The sequence below is a fragment of the Epinephelus moara genome, chromosome 2 (assembly GCF_006386435.1).
Source record: "Epinephelus moara isolate mb chromosome 2, YSFRI_EMoa_1.0, whole genome shotgun sequence".
Classification (NCBI taxonomy): domain Eukaryota; kingdom Metazoa; phylum Chordata; class Actinopteri; order Perciformes; family Serranidae; genus Epinephelus; species Epinephelus moara.
In genome coordinates, this window is record NC_065507.1 from 44123653 (window position 1) to 44142465 (window position 18813).

General features: G+C 39.8%; 2 protein-coding genes across 9 annotated transcripts in view; one reads left to right on the forward strand and one right to left on the reverse strand.

The window, feature by feature from the left end:
• LOC126397432 (Na(+)/H(+) exchange regulatory cofactor NHE-RF3-like) overlaps positions 1-18813 on the reverse strand; it is a 268248-nt gene that overhangs the window by 155621 nt on the left and 93814 nt on the right. For all 8 annotated transcript variants that reach the window (XM_050056262.1, XM_050056252.1, XM_050056269.1 and 5 more), the window contains 2 exons: positions 4136-4197; positions 3829-4040 (listed from right to left, as the gene is read on the reverse strand). In XM_050056262.1, coding sequence (XP_049912219.1) covers positions 3829-4040; positions 4136-4197 — 274 coding nt within the window. The remainder of the gene's footprint in view (positions 1-3828; positions 4041-4135; positions 4198-18813) is intronic.
• LOC126397575 (RING finger protein 141-like) lies at positions 10123-13983 on the forward strand. Its single transcript, XM_050056464.1, has 6 exons — positions 10123-10529; positions 10639-10912; positions 11080-11270; positions 12634-12727; positions 13112-13311; positions 13475-13983. Exons 2-6 carry the CDS (start codon positions 10893-10895, stop codon positions 13660-13662), a joined length of 693 nt encoding a protein of 230 aa, XP_049912421.1. The 5' UTR covers positions 10123-10529; positions 10639-10892; the 3' UTR covers positions 13663-13983.

Consider the following 18813-nt stretch of genomic DNA (forward strand, 5'->3'; position numbering starts at 1 on the left):
GGATGACCCAAGAAGCCTAGCTGCTGTGTTAGATTGTCTCAACGATATCAACTGTTGGATGGCCCAAAACTTTCTTCAACTCAATAACTCCAAATCCGAAATCATACTGTTCACTCCCCCAACCTCCACCAGTCCCATTGAAAGTAGCCTTGGTCCCCTGTCCATTAACGTCAAATCCACAGCCAAAAACTTAGGAGTAATATTCGATCCAGACCTCAACTTCCAACCTCATATCAACAAAGTTGTCCAGTCCTGCTTCCATCAGTTAAGAACTATCTCCAAAATCAAACCCATGCTCCCACATTCTGACTTAGAAAAAATAATCCACGCATTCATCTTCTCCAGACTCGATTACTGTAACTCACTCCTCTATGGCATAAACCATATAATCACTCTCCCGCCTCCAACTGGTCCAGAACGCAGCAGCTAGGCTTCTTACTGGTTTTAACAGATGGCATCACATCACCCCAATCCTGGCTTCCCTCCATTGGCTCCCTGTGCGTTTTAGAATTGATTTTAAGATTTTACTGATCACTTTTAAAGCCCGTCTCGGTCTGGCCCCAAGTTACATAGCAGAAATGTTGACCCCATATGAGCCAGTACGCAGCCTTAGATCCTTGGGCAGGGCCCTCCTGGCCGTTCCAAAGTCGAGACTTAAATCTAAAGGTGACCGCGCTTTTTCCATCAGGGCCCCTCGACTTTGGAACGACCTGCCTGAGGAGATAAGGCTTGCAGAATCAGTAACATCTTTTAAATCTCTTCTTAAAATCCATTTTTATAGACTTGCCTTTATGTGATGTCATCTTTTTATTTATTCTTTTTGTTTATTCTTTTAATTTATTTTATTCTATTCCTTTTAATTGTTTATTCTTTATTATTCTATTGTTGTTATGCAGTGTTGTCTGTTTATCCTTCTATTCGTTTGTTTCTAGTATTTAGAAATAATAGTTTTATTGCCTTTATCTCTTTTAACATTCTGTCTTATCATTCTGTCTTTATCATTCTGTCTGTGTTTTGCTTAACTTTACCCAATTTGAGCTTAATTTTGTCCTGCTTTTGTTTGCCCTCACTGTTTTGAGTCTCTTGCTATAGATATCCTGCATTTGCTTTGTTTGTCAAAGCACTTTGTAAACTTTTGTTTTTAAAGGTGCTATATAAATAAAGTTATTATTATTATTATCAGTCATTTCTCTTACAGTTTTCATCCATGTCTGTGAAAACATGGATGCTTCACACACAGAAGATCTATACAGTCAGCACAATTTCAAGATTAGAGTCACCAATTCAGTATCTGACCAAATATCTTCCCTTCTGTTCCAGAGATATGATGTTGAATAATGACCAGAAAAGTGTCTTTGCAGAGCATTATGATGTCACAGTGAAGCTGACCTTTCATCTTTTGGATACAAAATGTCATCACTTCATCATTTTATCCTATTCGACATTTGTGTGAAATGTTAGCATATGAATCTTCAATATGAATGAGTTACAGCCAAAAACATGTTTTATGAGGTCACAGTGACCTTGAGCTTAGTCCTTTGACCACCAAATTCAATTAATTCATATCCAAGTGATTGTTCTTAGTTTATTTGAATATCTGAGTAAAAAAATGTATATTTAGCCACCGAAAGTTAGGGATGGATACCAAACTCCAGTATTGAACGAGCCCCGGGGCTACATTCGTCAAGACCGCAGTATTGATAAGCTCTGACCTTAACGGTTCTGCTATCGGTACTGGAGCAGTCGCATTTTTTTAAATTTATTTATTTTTTTACATGATAAATCTTATCTTGCACATTTATCTCACCAACTCCGTCAATTATCCGTCATTGTATCATAATTTTCGCTATCCGTCAATTATCCGTCATTGTATCATAATTTTCGCTATTCTCCCTGAAGACAAGCTGTGTGTGAGTAGAGAGCAGGGGGGCGGGGCTGTTGTTCCAGTGACACACACACACACACACACACACACACAAGACAGCGCATACACCACTTAAGCTCGTAGCCTACCTGATAGATAACGATGGCGGAGAGAGCCAAACCGTCAAAAGTGTGGCTTTACATTACAAGACTTGATGCAGATACAGCGTGTTGTCACAAGTGTGACAAATGTTTTGCGTGTAAGGGCGACAACACTAGTAATTTGTCAAAACACCTTGCGAAAGTGCATCATATTCAGACAGAAAGATGTACAATGTTTGACTGCCCTAGCACGGCTAGTTCATCTACATCCAGTCCAGGTTTGTAACATTATGCTAGCAGCCAACACGTGGAGTTAATAACCATTAGCTATTTTGTGACCTTACTAAATAGGGTTTCAGATTTGGGATTTTATTTGTGTATTTTTCAGATACTTCTAAATACATGAATATAACCATAATTATAGCCTGGGCTGGGTGCGTGGGATTCCCCGCCCCCTCTGGTCTATATATCCATAGTGATTAATGTTACACCACCATATAAAATACCTAGAATACCTAACATACCTAGAATACCTAATATTTTTACTTGTAGGCTAGATTTGTTTATATATGCTACAGTGATTTGTTTTCCACAGAGCTCTACGGTGCGAGCATTTTACTGCATTTGTGACTAAAAATAGTTTTGTGCAAGTAAAAGAAATCATTCAGGAGCATGCTGTGCGAGTACAGATTTCAACCAGCAGCAGAATCCTGTCGGTTGTGGGTTGAACGGGGGTCACAGACACAGACAGGAATATGTATTCCTGTCAAATACGGCGGCCATAGTGCTCCGCGGCGCAAATACAGCTTACCGGCGACAGAGGAGCCTGGCTCTAGGTCCAATATTTTCCTCTTTGTTGATGTCATGACTGTCCAGAAGTACCTGAACAGCCGAGCCGTGGCGGCACACAGGTATGTGACGTGTCAGAGGGGAAACGTGCCGTTCACATTTCTCTCTTTGTGGCAGGTAACAGTCCACAAACCTCACCGCACTTCAGGGACTGTTCTTTACTTATGGAGGGACTGTTCTTTACTTGTCAGGGGAGGAGGGTGGCTGGTTGATTTTTATTTTATTTATTTATTTTATTTTGATCCCCCCTATGTTAATCACTTATTGATGCTGTTTTTGAAGTATGAATAAGTCAACAAGTAATTTATTCCATTGAAATATCATTGATGTATTATAGAAAAGTGATTTATCTTTTTATAAATGACAAAAGACACATCTGCCTAATTTTTGCTGTGGTATCGTGATACCACTCAGAACCGTGATACTTTCACTGGTATTGTACCGTGGGTCCCAATTTTGGTACTGTGACAACACTATTATTATATGTATTTTACATTTCAAGTTGTAAAAAGTAAAATGTTTTGTTAAAAAACTATTTTGTTGCATAATGAGAATTGAGAAAGCAATTTATGTTCTTGATTTGTTTTTTTTCTTCCTCAAAAAGTATAGATAAGAGTACCGTTAAAATACCGCATTGATAAGCAGTACCGATAAGAGTAGTAGTACCGTTAAAATCTTAACGATACCCATCCCTACCGAAAGTAAACACCTGCATAGCTTGGAATCTGCCTTTTTTTTTTTTTTTTTTTTGGACATTCACCATTATTAGAATCCAAAATGGCCACCAGAGATTTTGAAAAAAATGGAAACATTAGTATATTCCTCATGTTCTAATGATTCCCTAAGAATTTTGCATGAAAATACATTAGGAACTGGACAAATAGACAAGTGCTCCTGTGAGAACCGTGAATATGCACAATACATTTCATAGAACTGGGTCCAGGAGATGATGCAATATCTCACTCTCGACAGCACATGGGCAGACTGCTTATATGCCAAATTCTGGAAACCTACCCTGTAGAAGTCCATGTTGTTCACGTACTCCTCATTGACCTCCAGCACTCTGTCTCCATCTCTGAGGCCGCTATGCTCTGCAGGACTCCATGGCTCCACATCTCTGACCTCAAAGCCCCGGCTGCTCTGGTCCATCCACAGGTAGAAACCAAATCTCTGCCCCTCCAGACGCTTCAGCTGGCACAATCTGGGCACAAGGCTCTGATCAGGCTCTGCACACATGGTTAGTATAGATCATCAGCACTAGAAGGACATTGGGGAATGATTTTAGATAAAGAGTTCTCAAAGATAGTGTATCAAACCTCACCAGGATCATCAGTGATCACCAGAGCTGGATTATCAATCCCTTCCTTTGGATTAAAGGTAAAACTGATTTAAGGAGAAATTAAAAATGGACAGTCAGTATGTCAGTGTAGCACAGCTGAGGAACATTACATAGAATTCATTTTCATATCAAAACTAGTATACAAAATGGCTGTTTAGATGTACTTTAATGTACTTTTTAAAGGACTATACCAATGTTTTGGAAGTTGTATTTCATTCAAGGAGACTTATCCTCACTATTGACCTTTTCAAAGAATGCTGTGCTACTAGAGATTTTATATTAACTTTACTATATTAACAAACAGGCACCCAGTGATTTATATTTATTTCCCTATATCATCTTGGTGATGAATATGCATCAGTTTGATATATTCACAAGTACTGATTTTACATTGTGGTAAAAAAGAAAACCCTAGTAAGACCTGTGTCAATATCATTGTATGACAAAGCAACATGGAACCCCTTAACTACATTCATATTAGACAATTCTCCAGTGCACCATTCAGGCCAAGTGCAATTTATACCAACTACTGTGTATTTGTCATAACCCAAATCTCTCTCTAATGTTAACAGCAGCAAAGCAGAGCAGTGAACAGAGTCCAGCGCAAGCAAGGAGGGATAGTGGCATGCATGGAAGGATTTTGGATGGAGCGCGGAGCATTTTTTAAAACGTTTGAGCATTGCCTTCATCCTTCTCCAATTTTGCTCCATTACTGCTCACACAATGAGTTCAAAGAGTTCACCTCAATGCACCAATCACAGCTCACAGTCACACCACAGCAGGGTGGTACTAAGCAAAAAAACTCCATTGAGATTCAGACAACTTTATTAATCCCACCAGAGGCAATTAATTTGCAGCTAGTCTTGTACACATACTATAACATGATAAATGAAAAACACAGGAGACAGGAGACACACTTAATGAAAGACTCATAGGCCTCTAGTTTCCCGGTGTAGCGCAGGGTGGCGAACCCCGCGCAGAGCTAGTTTCGAGCAGCACAACCCGAGGCGCGCTCAGTTTGGTAGTTTGGCAGATCGAGGTGCGCTGAGATGGGTGTGGTGGCGCAGCAGGGAGAGATGTCGACAGATCCAGCTTGGCGCAGTGACAGTTTCGTGCCACTAGGCTTTGCCGAAGGTGCGCTAAAAGCTCGCCAGCTGAAGCCAGATCTACTGTCAGCACAGGCGGAGCACAGCCGGTGGAGCGGAAGTTTGGCTGATCAGCGGACATTGCACACACGTCACCTAAACCTCACAGGCAGGTTTCCAGAATGTCANATCCTTCTTCAGTAGTTTTTCCTTTAATTGGGCTCACCTGGCCAACTAATTATGACAGGTGTCTTAGATTGATTTCAGTGATCCAAAGAACCCTGAGACACAATACCATCCATGAGTTTAATTGAAAAACAAAAAATTTAATCTTTATGACACTTAAATACAATTTGCATAATAATTTGGAACGCGGTGTATATTCAGCATCTGTCATCTTAGAAAAGTCAAAAGAAAAGAAACAGAGTGAGACTGCGAGAGAGAGAGAAAGAGAGAGAGCGCGCGCGCACGAGAGAAACGCAACATTGATTTACAATTGTGGTGACCTCCTCCCAGGCTACCTTTGCATCATCAGCCCGTGGAGGTCTGCTCGCAGTTCCGTATATTTGGACACTGCAAGCTTGGACCTCCCCTACCAAAACATCCATTTTCTCCTGGGAGAAGTTTGACTGTCTGACACTGCTGCTCTTTTCTGCCATGGCGAATTGAGTAAACTCTCATTACGCCTTCGCGCGGCGCATTTAAGGGTGAGGAGAGGGGCTCATTTAATTGCTGTGATGTGAATTGGCTGCGTAAAACCCACTCCACGCCTTCTTTCCTCCCTCTTTCCAACTTGTGCAGGTAGGAGGGACGGAGGTGGGAAAGAGGAGTAGCTGCGCCAGCGCGCACAATGTGCCAAACTTGCAAAATCCGCCTGGCCACACCCAGTTGGCAAAGTGTAGGTGCGCTGCGCCTCCGCCTCGGAGAAACTAGAGGGCATAGAAACAGAAACAACGAAGGATGACAGAATATAGATATGATAGAAAAGGAATTTAGTTTACGGAGAAGGTGAATTCTCTGTTGCCCTCACTTCACAATATCTACAGTGTTTACATCAAATGTTTACATCAAATGTATGATGTTTATCAAAAAAGGTACTTAAATATTTGTAAGAGGTAACCCTTTCCACAGTGTCATTGTGAATAGTGCTTTCTTTGGCTGTCACCGTTATGTTTTCAACCAATAATCATCTCCTTAGTTTTGGATACATTTAAGTCCAAGAAATTATAATCACATCAAGAAATTAAATCCACAAGAACATTCCCTTGGTCTGATTCTGATCTACGGAGAAGGGACGGGAATGTGGTATCATCCGAGAATTTGACCAAGTAGCTGCTCTTGTGGGTGCTCCTCAGTCATCAGTGTACATAATCAAAAGCAAAGGTGAAACGACACACACCGTGCTAAGCACAGGGACAAACCTAAGGAGTCTGAGAGACAGTAGGCCTAGTTTACAGAAATTCTCTGCTCTGAAACTAATCTCCATTAGTTAAGAAGTCCAGTATCCATAATACAAGCTGGTGAGCAGATTAAAAATGCTTATCAATAACTTAAGCAAGAGATGAGACTGCATTATGTTGAATGCTGATGAAAAGTCTGCAAATAAAAGCCTAGCATAGGCTTGTGGCTTTTCCAAGTGCTTATGTAGGTTGTTGAGTATAAAAAGCTTGCCTTCCTCCACACCTTTCCCTGCCTGATGAGCAAAGTGCAGTGGATACATTTTTATCAGCATATTAAAAAAACTATGTTCTGAATAATTTCCCCAAAGATACTTCATACTTTTTGACGTTAGTGCGACTGGTCTAAAATCATAAATTTACTTGTTCTTTGGAACAGGAATTACAGTAGAAGATTTCCATATGGCAGTCAACAGTCAGCTGAATTTTGAAAGATATGATGGGGGACACTGCTGGCAGTGGATGATACTGAGACACAAATAGATCCGCGTGACAAGTAGCTCCCATTAGAAGGACTTTAATACTGTGTAATGTTTAATGCCTCTTTCTCAAACTTGTACTTAAGATGACATTTTTTTTTGTTGTTTATCACAAGTCTGAGAAAGAGCTGTTTAATATTATACAGTATAAAAATCCTTCTAAAGGGGGCCGCTTGGCATGCAGATCTATTTGTTTCTACTGGACACTGGGATGTGCATTTATTTAATTTACCTGTTTTTAGAAAGAAAGAACATTAAAAAAAACATTACTACATGTAATTTGGAGTTTTGAAGGATCATTGACTATCAACATTCTTGTCTGCTGATAGAGTTGGTGGAGATGAACACATGTTACACAGAGGCTAAAATTTCCTTATGGTTAAAGCTGCTGAAAATTTCCAGAGGATAAGGAGCTCACACTTAAACATTTACTCTCTTTACTATAAGAAAGTTATTTTTTTGTGTGTTTGAACTTTATTGAGTATTTTAAAATATTGGTCAGTTTTACTTGTACTTGATTACTTTTATATCACAAATATCGTACTTCACTACATTTAAAGTCACATCTGCTGCTGAGAAATAAAGAAAAGTCACATGAATCAGTTGTGATAAACTATGTGAGAATGAGACCAATCAGCAGCTGCAGCAGAGAAGAAGCTGCAGGTGTGTCGGCGGCCACAGGGGGGTGGGGCTCGGTAGAGGCAACAGTCTGCACACGACTGACCCTGGGTTTCCTCAATTCACTGTTTTGAGCGGCCGTTGTTTTCACTTTCTGTTAGTGCTCCTGCATCTTTGACGCTGGGTTTTAATTTCTTCATCGTGTTTGGTTAATGTTGCTTGCATTGTTACCAGCTTAGACTCCAAGCGATTGAATCTTTCATTGGTATTTTTCTCGGCTAAGTTGAAATATCTTTGTAGTGTGTCTTCGAGAGACGTCGTTGTCAGCTGGCTGTCATTAGTCTCCACCGGATCCATTTGTTTGTTCGTCGTTTTCTCTTTCTTGCCACGCGATCGCGTTGTTGTCATTGCCACATCAAACAATGAAACTTGTTAAATTTACCACTGTTAAAGCTAAGTGGAGTCTGTTTCGTTAACAATAGAAAGTTTGCTCAAACAATTGCAGGGGAGAGGAGCTGAGTTTCCCTACTCTGCCATGTTGGTCAGTGTTCCATATTTTATGTGTGTAACACTACACACTCTGCTACAGTAATATGAGTAGATCTGATGAGTCGCGCTGCTCTGAAACAGCTGATTGCTGCCTGTACATGATACTGCCTTGTAATCTTCTGAAATATGTTCACCTCAAAACAAATGAGTGATGCTTTGACCTGCAGGATATTCTAATGTCTTAACTGTGGCCGTTCTTACCGCAATTCCCCTCCAAAATTTACACCAATTGAAGCTGATAGAATAAATGCAATTATCATGTCTTTATCATGTGAATAGTGGGGGGAAGAGGGGAGGGGGACACTTAGCGCTCCATCATTGCTGTAAATGATAAATCATCAGCAGTGGAAACATTGGAAAGTGTAAATTCTGAGGTTTCTGTCAATATTTTTTCACGTTTGTAGGATAAAAATCCTGGAGACATTAGTTCAAATAAATGACATTTTTCATTGTACAGAGCTGAGATTCTGAAGATAAACATCCCGCCGGACCTGTCTTCACAATATGAGCAACCAGACAAGGAGGAGGTCATCGCCAGCTACGTTTCAAGATTCAATCAAGGGGGGCGGGTTTGAAGCCTCCGTATCTTCCCTGGATGTCAGGAAACTCCTGACGTATCCGAAGTACAACGCATGATGGGATGACTACACATATCTTCTGCCCAAGGAAGCCCCAGCACCAGCTCAAAAAACTCCTATAGGCTAAATACCTGTAACGACTGAGAAAATTGAACATTATGTTAGTCAACAGGTTATATAATGTCAACATCTGTATTCACATTTTTCGAATTTGGATTCAGTGAATCCTTCATTTATGGTCTGTGTACTTGCAGCCATTCGTTTTTCGTTTTGATGTTGGTAAACAAAAAACGGGAAACGAGTCGTCTCCAGTTTCTCATTTGGAAATTGGAAATCGAAAAACGGAAAATGAACCTTTATCTGATTTTCTACTGTGTTTATTTAACACAAGTCAGGAAATAAAATACGACCATAATTCTTGTAATCAAGCTTGCTTTGCCTTGACCAGGAAAGCGCTCTTCTTCTTCTTCTTAACCATTTTTTTTTCCATTTATGCCTGTTGTAGCTAATTTGCATCATACCTAAATTTATATCTATTCTATGTGCTAAAGACAAATTAACAATCCCCACTTAATTTCACATCAGCTTGAAAGCAAAAGCACAAATAATTATTTTTTTAATATAATTGTAAATAAATCCAGGCATCAAGGGGATAAAGGGACTGTTAATTTATGTGATGAATTTATGCACGTAAATATATGTATATGTATATGTATATATATATATATATATATATATATATATATATATACACATATACATTACACACACACACACACACACACACACACACACATTTATGCGGCGCATTGCTGCCCCCCTCAGTCTGTCTGTGAGTTTTATCCATGATGGAGTTATGTATGGAGCTCTATCTTTATTCAAGAGAGTGGTATATCATACATATATATATATATATATATATATATATGAACAAAGATAGAGCACCATACATAACTCCATTATGGATAAAAGTCACAGACAGACTGAGGGGGGCAGCAATGCGCCGTTGTGTAGTCTGCCATTTCAAATGAAGAAGAAGAAGAAGAGGGTTTTCTGGGTCAAGGCAAAGCAAGCTTGATTAAAATAATTATGGTCGTATTTTATTTCCCGACTTTTGTTTAATAAACACATAACAGAAAATCAGATAAAGGCTCGTTTTCCGTTTTTTGATTTCCAATATACAAACGAGAAACGGGAGACGACTCGAATCCGTGTATCATTCGTTCTTTCTGTTTTCAATTGTCAATCAAAAATCAAAAAATGAAAAAGTGACGGATTATTTTGTTTTTTGTTTTTTAATCTAACACAAAAAACGAAAAAATGCCTGGTTTTTCATATTTCAATTTTAGACTCAGATCAAAAATACTAAATGGAAAAACGGACCACAGGACTGAATTTGATTTTAATATTTAATTGGTCGGGTTTACGTGACCCGGAAGTTTTTGAGCGTTAGCAAACATTGCTAGCCGCAACGATCTATCGATCTGACCAGCAGCCAGGAGCCATCAGCCCTATCAGCCATGGAGAGTTATGTGTTGTTTCGGGGAGCGAAGCGTGTCATCCTAAAGGAGGAGGACATGACTACTGAAAAAATAAGCAGGATTTTCCAGGTATATATTTTCACAAAGAACCTTTTCTGTGAAATTGCACTCTACTTGTAACCAAAAAACATAACCTAGCCTACATTTTGCATAAACCTCTCGCTCTACTTTTTCAAAGGTTCAAAACTCCAGTCTGTACATGATAACAATGTGGCCATATTCCCTGGAAATGAGGGTCAATTCAGAACTGTTGACCTTGCAGTAAGGGGACATTATGAAGTGCATGGAGAGAGCGACGATGTGGGGGAGCAAGCCAGTGTGCCTGGACCATTCCCTACCCGCTTCTCCTTCCGCCGACCAGCAAGTGCTGCTGCGGGCTCAGCTCATGGCTCAGCTTCAACTGCAACAGCAAGGTCCTCCCCAAGAGCACCCATGGCTAAGACATTTCAAAGGTGACCAAATACTTTAACACATCAGATAGGCGCATCATGCTAATATGACTGTTTGTCTGTCTGTCTGTCTGTCTGTCTATCTATCTATCACAATTGCTGTGAATTTAATATGTTCTGTCTGTATTACAAGAATGTACAATGAATTTCAAAATTATTTTCATCTTCAGGACCATCTTCATTGCTGATCTTGTGCATGGCAGATTGGAAACAAGCAAAACCCTGACAGTTCGATTCTCGGAATTTGAGGCTTCTGTCATGGGCATCACAAGTAAAGTAAATGATGCCCTTGAACAAGAGGACTCGGCCATCCTTACCGATGGTCAGGGAAACCAGATCTTGGACACAGAGGGAACCAGAGGTAAATTAATAAATAAAAATGAGTATTTATAACCCTCTGGTTTTAACAAAACTACCCCTTTTTCTGAAAAATTGTATACTTTATGTAGGGGAGAGTGGGGTAAAGTGAGACACTTTTTACATTTGCTCCCCTCTAAGCGAGCTAAAATGATATATCAGTAAAATTTACACATTTCCCATTAATTCAGGATGTTTCCTAGCAATAGTAAAATTTACACATTTCCCATTAATTCAGGATGTTTCCTAGCAATACAAATTTTCAGAATGTATTCAGGATGAAGGGCAGTGAAAATATGATTGTTTTTGAAAAAGTGGTCTTGGGCAGTGAAAATATGATTGTTTTTGAAAAAGTGGTCTTGTGTCTCACTTTACCCCAGCTCAGGGGTAAACTGAGACAGACCAGAGAAATCAAGGGGGTAAAGTGATCCACTTACTTTTTCCACTCTGAAACTACCATTACAATACATGTTGTAACAGTTAGAATCCTGACAGCTAGCTTGACAACCACACATTCCAGAACTAATGTCGGACCAGTAACAGAATCATGGGCATTAGTCAATTAAGCACTTTTTTTTCCTAAACACTTGAAAGTAACTCTGAACAAAATCAAATACAACATAATATAATTTAAAATGTTTTAATTAACATTCAAATGACAGAAAGACCCAGAACAGGTCAGGGAGATGAGCCTGTTACTGCGGCTGCTCCTCTGACCTGTGAGAGTCTTGTGTAGAGGGTGTTGGGGGTCACCCAGGATGGCCTTCAGCTTACACCCCATCCTCCACTTAACCACAGCCTCCACCAGCTCCGCTCCCCCTCCCATCACAGAGCTACATTTCTGTTCCTGTCCCTGACCCTGATGTTGTTACCCCAGCAGACAATGGCAAAGAATGTAACACTTGCAATGATGGACTAAAGATTGGATTAGAACATCAGCCTACTGTCACAGGCCCTACTCTACAACTGTAGACACTGTCTCACTTTACCCCACAACATTTGTCTCACTTTACCCCACCACCACCATTTTAGAAAAAACTACCTCATCATCACATGGTTTTATATGTTGGTAGTTCATCAACATGTATGATATAAGTTTTTCTACCTAAATCAATTTGCTTTGGCACAGCAGTTGATTAAGTTGACAGCAAGAAAATTTACTTTTACCTGCAAAAAATATATTTTTGTGAAAAAAACATGCTTACAACAGCACCATGAGGTCCTCTCTTTCATGACCAAGGGGAAATGAGGGGGGCTTGAAAACATAATAGTCACATGACCACAAATGTGTACCGTTGCCTAGATACAGGGGGTGTCTCAGATTACCCCACTCTCCCCTACTACTAAATAAACTATTTTCTTTTCAGGATCAGCGTTTTGGAAGCAAAATGCAAGGAAAGTTTGTGCTGTGAAGGAAGGAGATTTGCAGCAGTTACAAGGAAGCAAAAAGAGGAGACTGAGGTATGTAAACTTGATTAGCATTTTTTTGGTCAATCATCATGATGGCATATTTGTATGGCTATTCTCCTCAATCAACAAGTGAAGAGGACCGTCTTTGTGAGAATTTTTGCCAATATAGGCCATTTGAAGTCTCTGGAATTTCCATTGCATGAGAGTTAGGATCACTATGACTACATGAACTGATAGACTTTGATTAATCATTATGTATGAATTAGTTTGACAGACCAATGGAAGTTGCAATGGTGGCATTATTGCATTTAGAATGCTGGTTTTGAAATATGACACAGGCACCAGGACAACTGGTTACAATGATTGCATTTTTACTGGTTAGGATTTTGTTGAGACCAAGTAGGTTATAACATGTATATTTTGCCTGTTTTTCAGTCGGCGAGATGATAATGGTCTAGATGCAGTGTTTGATACAATTGAAGAGGTGGTCCTGGCAGCACAGGGTCTTCGGGAGGTGTCAACTACAATCAAGGAGCTGACAAACCTGGCAAGTTCCAACCGAAGAACAACAGTGTCCTTGACAGAGGCTGAAGCAGCTGCTGTGAAAGATGCCTTCACATGTATTGTCTGCAAGGGTAAATAAAAAAAGTTTTGTCTTCTATAGGCAGATGTCAGTGCAACTAATCTACCCATGTCCATGAAGAAAATAGACACCGACGCCAATGATAATGTAACCACTTATGCAATTACTGTATTTTTATTTTATTTCTACAATTGTTTTCTGATTCAAATTTGCAGGTCCAGTGGTTGAGCCCATGGTTTCATCGTGTTGCCATAGCGTTGTTGGCTGCAGGACCTGCATCGAAGAATGGCAGCAAAAATCTGCAATTTGCCCAAAATGCAGAGCGGGTGATTTTGACATCAATACACAAAAACTCACCGGACTGTCCGATGCATTGGCTGTACTGGAAAACATACTGTGCTAGTAAAACTGTACAGTATGCAGTTGTGCTCATGCTGTTCGTCATTGTTCAGTTTTTTCCACTTGAATAATGTTTTTTGCATTCAAAGCACTTTTGACTTTTAAAAATGTTTGTGCATCTTCATAGTGTTATTTTATTTTGGCAAAATCATCTTTCAGTGTTGAGCCAAAGTACCTCATATTTGCACTATTTTATATTGTATATTTTCTTACTGTTTTCCAAATGGAAACACTGGAAATTAGGACTCAGTTATGTTGCTATGCTGTTGTTTGTGTTCCGGCTGAGTTTCAAGCTCAACTTTGAACTAATTCAAAGTCAACATAAAACGTATAAAGCTTTTGTAATATTTTTCTATGCCTTTGTAAGCCTAGAAAGGTTAAATAAAACGGTTCAAAGAAATACAACTTTATTTGCCAAATTATTCAACTGACAACTTAGGGACATGGCAGCTTTGTAACATATTAATCAATAACTACATCCAGGTTTTTCAATATGTAAAAAACAGACCAAATGGTCTGCTTATTCAGTTACTCAAGAACACCACAGGTTGTGAGAAAGCACAACTAAAACTGTTTTTTTTTCAGACATATCTTGCAGTCACATTCATTAGGCAGATTAAAGCATCTTGGAAAGGAGTATCATCGTTGTTTACCACATGATTAAAAAGAAGAGGGATGTCAGGGTAGTTCTCTGCAAAGCTCTGTTCTGCATGGCATCTGCCCTCTTCAGATGAAAATGGATCAGCTCCAAAAGCAGACTCCCAAGTCAGTGAGGATCCCAAGTCTTGCTCATACATGTTTGCCACAACAGAAGCACATGGCAGCAGCTCCTCTGAGACTTTAGCTGGGCAGCCACCTGCTGCCAGTTCATTGGGTATTCCATGACCTAAGACATGGAATCAAAGCAATACAGTACTGGTTAGGTTGGATGGATTGGGAGTGGGAAAAAAAGATCAATATTTCTTAAGTGTAAATAATCAGTTAAGCATACCTGGGATCTTGTGTGCATTCCATGAACCCACCACTCTGTCAAGTCCAATTTGGCTTACTTGACATGTCAGATTTGAGATGCAGAATCTAGTGAGGTTGTCCTCCATGTTCACAACCTCTTGATCCAGCAGGTGCACCAGAGCCCGTTTCAGTGGATAATTGACACGATTGTTCACCTCTGGCCACAACCTCTCCACTCGAAGGTTCTGTTGATCAAAAGTTCAAATGACCTCTCCACTCGAAGGTTCTGTTGATCAAAAGTTCAAATGATGTTTTTAGGTGAAAGGGAAATAAAACAGCAGAAAATCAATATCATCTTAATATTCTAAGTATGTGCCATACATACAAGGAGTTTGACTCCATTTTTACATTACTTTTGATGTAAAACTACCTAATAATAACATGGACAGTAAGGCTAACAAATCAAGTCAAGGGATAGATGAGATTATACAAAAGTATGTAGAAAAAGTATGAACACATAAAAGCACCAAACAAAACGTGAAAAGTAAAAAGTAGAAGTCAGCTGTTAAGCTGTAATCGAAACAAATAGTGCGATGTAAATCAATACTGAATGGATGTACATTGGTGATTATGTACAGTATATACAGTACATGTCTACGATCTGCATCAATTAATTAAGTGTGCAAGATTTATAAGATAAGATAAGATAAACTTCATTGTCTGGCACAAGTGAAAGGAATTCATCTTTGACAGGCTCGTATAAAAAACACTAAAAACAAACAGTAAAAACACAAACGTTAAAAACAACATTTAGGTGCAATCATGCTAAAAAGGAGGAGCAGGGGGTCTGTTAAAAGCAGCAAGTGTTCATTTTTGATTGTTCAGGGTGGTTATTGCACAGGGGATGAAGGATTTTTTGTAGATGTTTTTCCGGGCCAGACACTGAAGGTGACAGTGCATGAAGCACCAATAATTTATATTATCTTTTACACAGCCCTCACCCTTGTTGATGTGGTTTGGAGGTATGGTGGCCTGCTGAGGTTGTGTCTGTATCTTGACAGCATCTCCTGCATGTAAAGACACAGGTAAAACTCCCTGCCGTGATCAAACCGAACTTGGTCCCACATGCCATGGTTCACGACTGCAGATCTGGAATAAAATAATGTTTACGTGACTGCACTGAATTTAACTAATTCAATAAGAGTATGTAATTAAAAGATAATGCAGGACAGAAAAGTTATGACAATAATAATGGTAGTTGTGAATATATTCACCTGTATACATCCTTATAAATCACAAGGTTGTTTTTCACTGGCATGGTCGAATGTCCAACAGTTTTGCTGCTGTAGCCATCAACAGCCAAAACATGAGTAACACCAAACATCCCAAGCTTTTCATTTTAGCCAAAACATGAGTAACACCAAACATCCCAAGCTTTTCATTTTGGTCTAAATGAAGTTTATGACCCATATATTCAGCATGGTAGGGAGTTGGATTTAAATTACGAGCACCCTGGGGAAAAAATGAAATAATTAACACAACATCTTCATAAAATGTTTTTATAATAGCAAATTTGTATGTATATATTTACAAAAATGACCAGTACAAATACTGTAGTTCTTTTAGTTTATTATCCTGACCTTAATTTAGGGGCCATTTAATTAGTTGAACCTGTAAAATCGAGTCGCTGTTGTCACGATAACAGTCTCAGGAGTATATTTAATGTTGTTGGTCCGTTTCTCAGCTGTTAATTTCTCAGCTGTTAATTTAGTCCCACACGTGAGAGGTATCCACGTGGTTATCATTATCTGCTTAATTTGCACTTTTAAAGCAAAAGCATCTCCTGACGCCGGAATTCATGGTATGGCTGATGGAGCTCTCTTAGGGTTCTTCCAACCCGACCTTCTCCCGCATGCAGCCCCAGTGTAGACAGATAGCCGGTCATGAACTTCCAGCCATATGATGGTCCCGTCTGTCACGAGATTACACATTTACTGTTAGTGTTTGCTATATAATATATAATATTTGCAATACACTGTGGAAATCTGAATGAAAACTCACCTCATATATAGATCGAACCAAAGCACTCTCCAGCTCTGCGTCTGACATATGTCTTTTTCTCCTCAGATCATGCCGAGCACAGAATCTTCTGACGCTCATTTCCGAGCATTGCAGGATACCCATCTGGTGCAATGTGCAGGAAATTTCGGCGTGTGTCAAACCGCTGTTCAACAAGTCCTTAATCAAAGTAGTGTGTGGTTCCAGCGCCGCCATGGTAGCCTACTACATTACCCCATAGACGCGCGCAAAGCCATTTCCGGGTCATGTAAACCCGACCAATTAAATATTAAAATCAAATTCAGTCCTGTGGTCCGTTTTTACATTTCGTATTTTTGATCTGAGTCTAAAATTGAAATATGAAAAACCAGGCATTGTTTCGTTTTTTTTGTTATATTAAAAAACGAAAAACAAAGTAATCCGTCACCTTTTCATTTTTTGATTTTTGATTGACAATTGAAAATAGAAAGAACGAATGATACACGGATTCGACTCGTTTCCTGTTTTTTGTTCACCAACATCAAAACGAAAAATGAATGGCCGCAAAGTACACAGACCAGTTATACTGTATTTCCATGTACAAATATTCATGACTGTGGTCAGTAAATTTCTATTGTATCTGTAAAAAGTTTCATTTGAATTCATGTGTAATATAGAGTATTTGCTTAGGAAAAACTTGGCTATATGTTCAAGAAGAAATATGATCTGAATTAGTGGCATTGAGTGACTATTTTTAGTTTATTATGGTGTATGAACAGTGAAGTTAAGTAGATTATTATAGATAAAACTCACTGCTCTATCCCCCGTAGCCGTAAAGGACTGTAGTCAGCCCTGTAAATGTTGCATGTGCTTTGCAGCTAGAACACATGTAGGCAAACAGGTTCTAAACCTGGATGGTCGATCATGCATGGAGGCCTTTCATCCAGCTGCTGCAGCCGTCTTGTAACCTGTTATGCATAAAATAAGGTGAGTATCAAATTGGCATCTGGCTGACGTGCTGAATTATTGTGGTAAGCGAGTTGTGTCATTTCCGGTGTTTCTGTGACAGCGTCTCTGTACTGCTCTAGTGAATTCTACTAGCCTGCTTTCTGCTTTCTCACTTCAGTTGCTTTAACATCTACTTCAAGTCTTAACCCACACTAGTTCTGTTTAAGCACTTATAGCTCTCCTCCTTTTTACGACTTCCCTGCTAATCTCTTAGCTGTTGTTTGCACTTTACTAGCCTTGGTAGCTACATTAGCTTTACAGTTAGCGATGGCTTCTCCTTCTGCTCTTTCTTGCTCGGTGTGCCAGATGTTTAGCTATGCCTCTGCCTCCTTTAGCGACAGTGGTAATTGTAACAAGTGTAGCTTATTTGCTGCGTTTGAGTGAATTAGAAGCGCGGCTCCGCACCATGGAAAATCATTCAGTAGCTGCGGTAGTAAGCCAGTCCCCTGTAGCCGGTACGGAGCCACATAGCATAGCCTCCGCTAGCGGTCCTCCGGTAACACCCATTCAGCCGGGAGGCTGGGTAACTGTTCCTGAGAAGCGCAGCTCCAAGCCGAAGCCCACGACTCACCACCAGCCTGTTCACGTTTCCAACCGCTTTTCCCCACTCAGCGACACACCCGCTGAGGATAAAACTCTGGTTATTGGCAGCTATATTCTGAGGAACGTTAAGTTAGCAACACCAGCGGCCATAGTCAAATGTATCCCTGGGGCCAGAGCGGGCGACACTGAGTCAAATTTAAAACTGCTGGCTAAAGCTAAACGTAGATTCAGTAAGATTGTTATTCAATGACACCCGATTACGCCAATCGGAGGTCACTAATTAATATTGCCTCGGTGTGTGAATATGCAAAAACGATGTCAGACTCTGTCGTTTTCTCTGGACCCCTCCCAAATCTGACCACTGATGACATGTTTAGCTGCATGTCATCATTTAAGACCACTGATGACATGTTTAGCTGCATGTCATCATTTAATTGCTGGCTGTCCAGGTGGTGTCCAGCAAACAATGTGGGTTTCGTTAATAATTGGCAAACTTTCTGGGTAAAACCTGGTCTTATTAGGAGAGACGGCATTCATCCCACTTTGGATGGAGCTGCTCTCATTTCTAGGAACCTGGCAAATTTTATTAGTAATTCAAATCCCTGACAACCCAGAG